The sequence below is a fragment of the Halyomorpha halys genome, unplaced genomic scaffold, assembly GCF_000696795.3.
Source record: "Halyomorpha halys isolate HHAL.00 unplaced genomic scaffold, Hhal_1.1 Scaffold1047.1, whole genome shotgun sequence".
NCBI lineage: Eukaryota > Metazoa > Arthropoda > Insecta > Hemiptera > Pentatomidae > Halyomorpha > Halyomorpha halys.
In genome coordinates, this window is record NW_027113517.1 from 271,761 (window position 1) to 283,298 (window position 11,538).

The 11,538-nt window shown below is 28.1% G+C and overlaps 1 protein-coding gene across 1 annotated transcript; it reads right to left on the bottom strand.

Moving 5' to 3' along the window:
• Window positions 1-2,248: 2,248 nt before the first annotated feature.
• Window positions 2,249-5,264, bottom strand: LOC106688070 (uncharacterized). The gene is made up of 7 exons (XM_014432354.2): window positions 5,108-5,264; window positions 4,863-5,028; window positions 3,990-4,042; window positions 3,076-3,111; window positions 2,876-2,993; window positions 2,715-2,791; window positions 2,249-2,390 (listed from the first exon to the last, which is right to left on the bottom strand). The coding sequence occupies exons 1-7, from the start codon at window positions 5,159-5,161 to the stop codon at window positions 2,367-2,369; spliced, it is 528 nt and encodes a 175-aa protein (XP_014287840.1). The 5' UTR covers window positions 5,162-5,264; the 3' UTR covers window positions 2,249-2,366.
• Window positions 5,265-11,538: the final 6,274 nt, after the last annotated feature.

Here is an 11,538-nt window from a genome sequence, read left to right on the forward strand (position 1 = left end):
AGAATCATTTTTGTTACAAGAGAATAGCAGATCATGGAATTAATATGCATCTTTCAAAAACTAAAAACCATTGTATGAGATTTATTTATAATTTTAAATAACTCTCAATTTAAAAAAATAATTAAAACTGTTGATATATCAATTCAATCCTTGTCTTACTTCTGATACAGGTGTGGGTAAATTTTGGTCACATCCATCTGCTTTCAGAAACATTCAGCTTGAATGAAAGACTTCAGCATCTGAAGTCTGACAATGATTCAATGGTGATAATGAGAATTATTAATGCATGATAATGAGAATTTGAAGTTCTAGAGCTTGTTTAACCTTTATGTATATAAAATAAAATAAAAATGTGGGCTTAATGTGGTTTAAAGATTTTTTTCTTAATCTTTTTGATTGATATTATAAAATGTAATTTAAATTAGCTTAGTTTTGAAACATTAATCAATATTTAAATCATTAAAAATCGTATAAATAACAATTATAGGTATGTAAATATTCATTTTAGGTTTTCCTGGTCAATTTTTTTTATCATCCTAATATTGAAACTTTGTGAGCCAAAATAATCATTCTTCTTTTATAATCCACTCACAAGAACATTTTCTTTTCTACTTACAATTGGCTAAACACTATGCTAAAACAACTTTATATTTTACAAAAAGAACAAAAAAAACAATTGATATTTATCCAGTAATCTCAGCTTATTTGGTGACATAATGGACTAAATGCATATATGTTGCTGCAGGCTCAATGGTCCAAAGGTTTTATAATATTTGTTACTGATGTTCCTATAAAAACATTTTAATTTGTTAGCATCTCTTTTATGATTTACTATAAATTTCATATCATCGGTCGTTAATTGACTTTACCTTAATTATTCCTTTCACTGGATAACACTGATTTTGATCATTTTCCTGTGAATATTTTGTGAAAATTAGCTATCGATTTCCTCCCCGTAAACATCCTTATAATTAATAAATTAGTGTTGAGGCCTTGTAATGAACTGATTTATAGTGATAACAAATTTTGATTGAGTCTCAAACTGACACTATTAGAAAACTAATCATTGTTTAATACAGACTGATTCTGAAAAACAAATAAAATAGCACACTTCTATTAAATAGACCAGAAAGTCAAGTTTTAAAATTATTGGTTATTATTTATAATTTTTTTAAGTAAAAAACTCTCACTCAGTAAGAAGTGAAATCCAAATTAAACATGATCGTTCAACTCAACATCACCCATGTAAATGTTTTATATTCACCATACTTTTGATCCTTATTTAAGTTTAGCCTAGTGACTTAAATTTATGAATTAGTATTGTGAATATCAATTTATTATCAGTTTCTAGTTATACCTAAATTATTCTCTAAATTATATACTATATTTTCTCAAATCTGAGTTTGTTTTTTTATATTATTGTTTTAGCTGCCCATTTGTTTTGGACTGTAAATTAGTTAAATTTGAACTTTGTATTTACGTAATTAAAAAAAAAATTTAATTTTGGTTTTTTCTGAGTTCTCTTAGTTTTTCTTTTCAAATTTCTTACAAATTTTATACTATAATGCTTTAAAATTAACAAAAATATCAACAATCAGATATAAAAAAATCCTCACTCTTGCATTAGAAAGAGATATTAATAAAAAAAAGGGGGATAATCAAACATCAGAAAGTTAGAATAAGCCTCTGATTATTGTTACTTTAATTTAATTACTTAATTTTTTCCACAAGTTCCTTTTGAAAATTTATTATAGAGCTTAGATTGAAGCTAATATAATGTGTCTAACATGTTTTTATTTTTAATAATCATTGCAATTATCATATTCCATATCTATCCTCTTGAATAATAATTTAATGAAGAAAAGTATGGTTTTAAATCCTACATAAATATAGTAAATTATTTTTTTTAATGGATTGAAATAATTTAAAACTTAAAAATATCTTCAAACTTGCCTTATTCTAGAAAAAATCACATTTCCTAAATTTCATATCCCACTTTCACCACTTTCATGTTTTGCTTAAATGTTGTTCCTCTAGGTTGAAATTTTATGTGTACATTTTCTTCGATTAATGCATGTAAAAGTGTTTTCTACTGTACACATAAATTTCTCAATGTTCAGATAGAAGAGGTATTTTATAAATAATCCAGTAAAAACTAACAAAGTGATATTCATGAACTATATTTAATTATATAACTTATTACTGTCTAGTAATATGTTAAAGGATTAAGATGTAACACTACAATTAATTAGTCAATCCACATAAGAAAAATTTATTGAAAATACATGTACATTATATCTCAGCTCATGGTATTATATCAGCCTTTTCCACTTCCATCCACCTTCTTCCCTCCGGATAATCTGCAATCATGGTTTTGGGAAAAAATTTATCTGGAACAGAAATTAATTTGGATTTAAATAAACTGAAAATTTATATAAGATTGCCCTTTCTGCTTCAGCGATAACTTTAAAGTTGAATATCACATTCAGAGTTATACTTAGATTTGATGTAATCAAGTTACATCAAACTAATCAAGAAAAACTCACTATAAGTCATTAAAATAGGCATGAAATAATCATTTATGTAATAACCTCTTTTTCAAGAACAACCTGCAAGTGATTTACAATTTAAATCTTTTTATTCATCTGCTGTCAGTTTTTATTTTCATTTATGATATTATCATCATATACAGTATGGTTAAGAATAATAATTACCTTTGAACCATGCTTTACAAAGCATTCTCGAACAAGTCGACCAATAGCACATTTTTCATTGGCATCTTTAACTATAGCTGAAATATAAAAATTATTCAATTTAAAATACTTTAATAATGATGTTATATTCAGAACTCACATAAATTTATCTTATTTAATACCTTCTTTGGTGCATGTTTCAATCATGTTATTAGCCTTTGTGAGTTCATCAGGGGAATTAGCAAAGCGATGTTGTGCAAGTCCTTTTGCTGATATCTCGATGAATTTTCCATCTTTCGTCTAAAAAAAAGTAAGATTAATCATTCAATAAAAGTCATAATTGAATTAGCTTCTAAAAAATCTAAGCAACATTTCTACTTACTATGTTTAGTCCATTGTACATGCATTCCAAAAAGCACTAGAACAGAAATATTTATTAATAAAAAGTAATATATGACATAAACTTAATAGATTAAGATAACAATGCATAAAAAAAAAAGTCAATGGTAGAAGATGAAAACCACCTAAATTCATTTAGTAGATTTTATTGGCAAAACAATTGATCAATTATTTCAGAAATAATGCAGGAGCTGTTTTTTATAAATAAAACATGTATCATTTCTGAAATAAGAAATTCAATTAAGTAATTTAAAAATGTATAAAGTGGTTCAGATTTAAATCCTACAGTTCTTACTTCATAAAAAAGCCAAGTTATAGATTAGAGATATCTAATTATTTTCAAGTCATGGATTTGTCATAATAGACTTAAAGTTGCAGTGGTTTTAATTTCACAAATGGATAAAGTTATTAAGTTTTTATTCCTTATCATCAATATCTAATTTAATTTTGATGATTTAAATTAATAAATTGTTAGGCTAGAAATAAAAGTAATCACGTAAAATTTTTTACTCAGATGACTTTTTTTAACTACCTTTTTCTGAACCAAATCTATTATTCAGAACTAACAAAACTGTGCAGCCCTTTCTGGTCTCTAGTTGACTGGAATACTATCAATATGACAAAATATTTTTTCGATCAACAGGAAAATATACTTCTATAATAATATACTCTTATTGTGCTAATATTTTATTGAAAGTTTATTTCATTATAGCATGTTCGGAAATGTGAAATACAACTTATTTATTTTTATTAGTTATGTATGGTTAGTTGTAAAAACATTAATTTCTTAATTTAAGAATTTTTTTTATATTATATTTTCTCTGAATCTTCAATATCTATTGTAGCATTGTATCAGTCATAAATTAAGAATAATAAGAATAGAGATATTAAACTCACCTTTTCAGCTTCTGTTTTCGGAATGGCTTGATTAGAAACTATTTTAGCTTGTTCTGAAAAAGTAATTGGAACTGTTTATGTGATTGTAAAAAAAAGATTGACCATAAAAAGAAATAATGAATAGTAGGAGCATTATTATTAAGGCTTGATTGAAAAAAAAACACTCAATTTTATGGATTTCAATTTAAATGTTCTATAATCAGAGAAAATTAGATACAAATGTTCAATAAGCTGTTTTGATTTTTTTTTGGTTGATATGGACCATTTTTTTGTTAATTTGACTAAATCTGTCACTGTATAGAGAGTTTGTATTGTACAAAATTAATAATATTGATTATAAAAAAATTTTAAATTATTAAACGTAAAGTGTTAAAAGATTATTGAATAAAATAAAAAAGGTAAGATGTATAGTTTTCTGATAGTTATTTAAGTTGCACAATTCAAATTTAAATATTAATCAATTTATTTGTGCATAGTTGAAGCTATATGAATAAATTGTTCTTTCTTCTCTTTTTGTCAGCAAAATGAATAATCGTTCTATTTTTTTTATAATATAATGGTTTTTAACAACTTTCTTGAATTTTATAAACAAACATTTGAAAAATAACACTTCATCAATTTATTCTGTTTTATTATTAAATATATATTTTTGTTTTACCGATATATTTCATACATTAAAGCAGTTTAATAATAACTAAGTACATGCAAAATATTTATTAGTTTTAATTATTTCTCATAGTATAGTCATAATTTCAAACTAAATTAGGATTTTTTCTTTTAATTTGTATATATCTGTATTAAACTCTCAATTAAATTGAAGTGTTTTAATAAACTAAATAAAAATTAAATGGGTTATTTTTTATTGAAACTGACCTCCTGTAATTTTTGTTGATGTCTTGCATGATTCTGTCAAAGCTAGAACTTGTTCTTTGATTTTATGCCTAATTTCTTCAGGTGATTTGGAAACAGTAACGCCCCCTGTTGGTGTTGATCCACCTGATGGTTGTGGTGTAGTTGTTGGCTCAGACGTAATATCACACTAAAATAAAAGTATTAAATAAACAGAATAGCTATAACATAGGGCATACATATGAAAAAATAATTTCAAATGATACTACCTTTGCTACAATAAATAATGTCATAAACAAACTCAAGCTAGTGAATGTTTTCATATTTGGAAATTAAAGAAGCACCTTGTCTGTTTGCTAGTGCTCTACTGAATTGGAAAGGGAGGAAGGCCTTACTTTTATAGACTCTTAACGGAAGTGTCATCATTCATTAAACTGTGAGAGAAATTGTCAACTGACAATAGCTAAGAGTTCCTATTGGCTGAGCTCTATGGAAGATTCCAGACGGCTTCTCCCTACTAGATAAGAACAATTTTCTTTTTAACTCAGTCCATCAAACGTTTGTTATCCTGTTAGTGCCTTTATCTATTTTTCAATTTAGATGATTGCTGCCACATAACCTAGACAAGAGGTATGAGGCAAATAAAATATTTTCTTCAGGTCATGAAAGGCTAATGTTTAGATAATTTTTCTTTTTTTAATACTCAATGATGATTCAAAAATAAGTATAAAATTATCAAATATCAATCTTTAAACACATATAATAAAAAATATTACATTTATATAAATGTTATATTTCAATATAAAAAAAATATGTGGACATATTATTTAAATGATTATTACAGAGAAATATTAAAGCAAAATAGGAAGTTATATACATTGAAGATCTGAGCATGCAGAGCAGTATTAAATGAGACTTAAAATACAACATTAATTATGAATGGAAGGAAATTTGGACGGGAAAAAAAACCAGAATGTTACAATAGATCAATAAAAAATAATTTATAAAAAATCCATAAAATGTTTACTGACATAATTTATGGTTCATTGTGGGCCAACTCCACTAAAAATTATTTAATTTATTGATAAACAGAAATTCTTGTTATCACCAATTATATGCTAAAAATCTTATTCACATTAGACTAATCCAGTCAGGATTGGCAGAAAGTAAAAAAGAGGAGTGAATTGAGAATTTTAACCTACTATTATTTTTAATAGTTTTAGAACAAGATATTAATGTGATTCAATTTTTATTTATATTATTTTGTCAGAAAATACAAGTTTATTGTTACTTTATTTGTTTTTATAATAATATAAATTTGATTATAATTATATTATTTACATTCTTTAAAAATGCTTATGATCTGAAGACATATTGTAGTAGACTTTCTGTATTTGAAATTTATTAATTCTGAAATGAAACACTAATTATTGTAGAATTGAACCTTTTGAGATACCAATTTATAATAGAAACCAAATGCAGAATTGTCTCCGATAACAGTTGGTCTGTAATATAAAACTTATTGTAGAATCATAAATTGTTACATAAATGACTTATACAAGCTCTACCTCTAGTAAATCATAAATTTAATATCTGTATCCTCAATTGAATATATTTCAATCTATTTTCATTTTAAACAAAATTTATGATTGCCCAAATTTTCAGAAGCCTTAGTGACTCTAGTAAAAAACTTTCAATTAAACAATTTTTTTTTTTTATTTTAATGATAATTTTGGTCCAATATAATGACCATAGGAATTTATTTCAATATTTTTTAGATGAGACTTTAGTAGTTGTTTTGGAATATAGATGAAATTAATAATTTATGATGATTTTCAGGGTCAAATTAAATGTCAAAAAAAGTTATGAGAGATGGTATCATACATTTTTTTGTTGTTTCAGAAAATTAGAAAACAAAGATAAAATTTGTTGAGTATTATAATGGAAATATATGTTTATCTAACATTTTCAATGCTTTGTCACAAAATTAATCTACAAATACTAAGTATTTTTTCAAAATTAATTTCTTAAATGAACTATATTCAAGAAAAAATTGTGAGATTATTTAACTTACAACTGATAAATATCAAACTCATAAAACACTTTAAAAAAAATTAATGTGTAATAAAAGTTATTAAAGAGGATTAAATGATAATTATTGAACATGTTTGTCACTATTCTAATTTTTGAAAAATTATATATATTTCTTTTCCTAGAAATTGATTGTTTTGAAATCAGATTGAAATTAATGATCATTATTAGTCATAATTTTCTAGAGTAAGTGAAAGCTTCTGAAAACAGATATCTATAGTCTAACTTTTTAAATAATATTTTATTGAAATTTATATATTATATTATTAGTTATTTATTCAAAATCATCCCACCAATTTCTATTCCTCTACACTATCTGCCAATTGCCCTTTTATTTTAATTGAAAACTGTTCTGGAGAAACAGCATATAATGAGGATGGAATTAAATTTTCAAAAATCTATTTCTTGGACTTGAAGAATCATAAAATATATAAATAAAGCAAGATAACTTTTTATAGATTGGTTGTAATATATCCTGTACCATAGGCAGATAAAGTACAAATATTTTTATAATGCTCTTTAATTATATTTTATACTAATGTACTTTCATTCGACTTCTGTTTAGATTTACAAAAATTCTTAAATAATTTTAGTAACTTGTAAATGATTATGAATTCTCACATAACTATTTTATCTAATTTCTTTTGAAATATTTTTGGTCTATGGTAGTAACTGAAATAAAGCTTCCTCAGCAACCACTTTCGACTTGTTTCGGCAAGGAACAATTATTTCCAGTCATTTGACAGATTTTTAAATGGAAAAATTATACTAACCATGCTATTGCCAAAAACAAATGAATAGTAATGAAGGGCTTGATGCTACATTATCTTCATGAATTCCAGGTACCATGGATTCCATTACGTTATCTATAGTGCATTCTTCATTAATAACATTTGCCATTCAAAAATTAAGTGAAAGGGGTATAAACAAAGCATTATCCATAAAGAATAATAGATGATGAAGGCCTAGGATTCAGGAAAATAATTAGCCAACCAGGAACATTCAATTTTCATTGTGCTCTTAAGTCTTAATCAGCGGTGCATAGCGCTTATTATTGGTTTTAAAAAAAATCCAAATCTGTAATTATTTCGTCTTTGATAAAGTAAAACAGAAAGTAGTTCTTTGGTTCTTTAATGTTCATGTTTATAATTGCATACAATACTGGATAAAACCTGAAAACTGCAGAATATCGCAAATGGAAGGTTGAAGTAATTTACCACTTCCTTAACATCCCTCCAACTGCCTCCCACGCATCTCCTTGCAGTCAACTTCTTGTTAAGATTGTTCAAGCTCCAATTTATATATTTAGTGAATGCGTATATACAATGATGAATACGTTTTAAAGACTTGAGATTTCTTTGGATATTTTTTTTAAAATTTAGCTTGACTTGTGAAATCATGTCGCTGCTTTGCTTAAATAGTGGCACATCAGACAAAAAAGTTTTTTTTTTATTTAGTATTCGAGGTATTCTGTTCATTTGATCGTAGGTTGTGGTTAGTTTGAGACATCTCTATTAGCTTTAGGACAGTCAGTAAGAGGAACGCAGTAGAGAAAGTAATTACTTCACAACTATTTTGAGAATTCCAAAAAAATTTAAAACTTATTTGTCAGATGTCACTAAATAAGCAAAGAAGCGATGTGTACGTTATTAGACTATCTCTAGAAGAATATCCCCTCTTCGGAATATTTTGAACCTGCTGTTTAAAAAGTTAGAAATTTCTATGTATTTTTAAAAAAAAAAAAATTGAGTTTGATCTGATAAATCGTGTGCGTTGTAAGGCTATCTCTTTCTCTAAAACAGTAACTATTATTATAACCTTCATTAGCTTATAACAAGCCGAAAATTTCTTTATTAAAACGGTAAAAATCAATATATGGAAAAGAGAAACGTGAAAGGCTTCAATTCTATTAAAGTAAGGCTTAAAATCACATTTTCAGGATTAAAAATTTCAAAATATTTCCTGAACACCCCAATAGAACCCCATTATGTCACCCAGTGGAATATCAAAAAAATGTGCTGTGCTATGGCAAATAATGGTCGCTTATAAGAGGCTCAAATTGTGTGGCAGATACATATTCATATTGCGTATTCTATGAGTCTGATATTGACATAAAATTAGTATATGACATATGTGCCAGAGGTCTATGGTTTAGAACGCTCGGCTATCGTGGGGAATTGTAAGGGGAGTTGTAAAGGGGGTTGAAGTCAGAGTACTTTGACTTTGACCTCTGTCAAAACAGCCCTGACGAAGTCCTGCAACGTGGGGTGAAACGTTGGTTTAATAAAAATAGGAAACCATTTACTATTTGAGTTTTATTTGACCGCACTCGGACCATATTCCATTCATTGATACACACGGTCAATCAACAATCTTCCAACATCTCAATATAGCTTTATCACCAGCTAACTTCTAATCTTTCTCTCCGCCTCAAATTAATGATCTACAAAAGTGTACTCAGGCCAACCCAGTACTACTACTGACCAACATAGCTCCTACAACGGCCAAAAGGCTCCAAAAGTTTCAGAGCGGGATAGTCAGACGTATCCCTTACTTGAACTTCAAAGAGCAAAGACGGACCACATACACAACACGCTTGAACTATTAACTGTGACAGAATTTGTATCGAGGAGGCATATTCGATATTTAAATAGCACCCATTACTGTAGGAAACATTTATTCAAGACACTGACACCGACAGGACGACCACAAAGGTGGCAGATACACATAAACAATGATACCGACTATTTTCTAGATTTCCATCTAAAATATCCTGTTTCTCAGCTCCCTCTTCAAATGCATTCCTAATATAGAAAAAGAGGTCCCCTAAATCCGTTTTCTCATCATCCCCCCCCCCGATATCACCCCACGCAAGGCTTAGAAAAAAAATCTATTGTGTTTTTATTGCAAATATAGGTTTGTTACAACGACCACTTTTAACTGTCAGAAGTATGTGTTGTAAAGATTTCGTATTTCAACCATGCTGGTACCAATTAAACTGAAATACATTTGTTCTTGGTGGTCAAGCCAGTTTTGAGGTCTGAAAAAGGACTGGTTTCATTGTTCTGAGCTAGGTATCGCGGGAGCATGCATAGTACATTGATCCTGGCATAGGTGCTGTCATGTTCTTCAGCATTGAAATTAATCTAATCTTTCAAGTAGCACATGCCTAAACACATTTTACTGACTAACTACCTTTTGCTAACTTATTCAAGCATCAGAGGCAAGTCATTGATACCGACTTGACCGGTGCGCTAACTCTAGAGATACAGAAACCCCCACTGGAGTCCCCAGTATTTGGGGTGTTAGGACAAATATCAAATTTGTTCATTTTACTTTTAACAAATACAAGTAAACGTCTCTGGTAACAAGAAATAACGTTAAGAGGTTGTATTGTGGTTATTTAAAACACCCGCTGAATAACCCCTTTTGATGTGTTGTGGATCGAGAGGAAATATTAAAAATGATTACTATTTTTCACTTTTAAGGATAAATCTTCAAAGAAATTAACCATTTATTAAAATCAACTACGTCAAAGGTATGTTTTAAGAGCACAATGGTTCATGTTGTGACTAACATTAACTTGGAAAACAAAATCCATTTGGTGTCCACCGCTAAAGCCAGGCCACCGTCGTGATCACAAAGTTTATTTCTTGTGCTACATCATAATCATGGTCTGGAAGGTTAGCTCCATACTTCTTGTGTATAATGCACGAAGCATGCTTCAAAGAAGTTCTAAATGTCACTTTGCACCGTTGAATGAGCGAAATGCATGTTTAAGTGCTGTTAGCGTTCGTCACCCAAGTATCGTTTACCAGTAAAGGCACGGAACTATTTAGGAACGGACTGGTGATGAATTTTTACGTTTATTGTAATTTGTGTTTAAAATTCTTATTTTCTCTGACTAGAAAGAGTGGGTTAGCCGTTATGTTGCCAACCTATTTCTAGACGGAGGAGGAACGTTGAGAAATTCTTTAGTTTACCATAAAATAACAATCACACTCTACCAGACTACATTCTTAACAGCGCAAAAGTCGTACATTGAGGAGTGCAAAAGATAAAAACCAAAGATTGAATTTATATCTCGGTACCAATACGTGTATACATATGTGCACACATTTTTTTGTTCGATTTAATTCAATTTGTCTTTTAAATAAAAAGTTAACAGCACTACGTGAAGGACTCAAAATTTCATATCTAGCGATAGTTGATTCCAGAACTGAATATTTACAAATAAAATCAGATTTATATAAAGAATTAAATTGAGATAAAAATTATGCACCAGTTAACTATTTTTTTTTTCTCAGGAGCACGGTTCTAAAAATTAATTTCATCCTATTCGACGAACGAAGTGGATGTAAGAGAAAGCAATGATCACAGTATTAAAAGAATTTTATAAGTTTATTGGCGAATATATAGAATTATTACTGCTGACCTTCATTATATTTGGCAAGGTTAATAAGTTGTGAAAGTTCACTTTCAAGGCGTATACATATGACAGTTAATGCGAATGTTAGTCAACTGACCTTACTTGTACTATTAACGATCAAGCCATACCTAGTGCTACATTACTGTCACAACAGTAAAATTATCGAGACAGTGAATACTG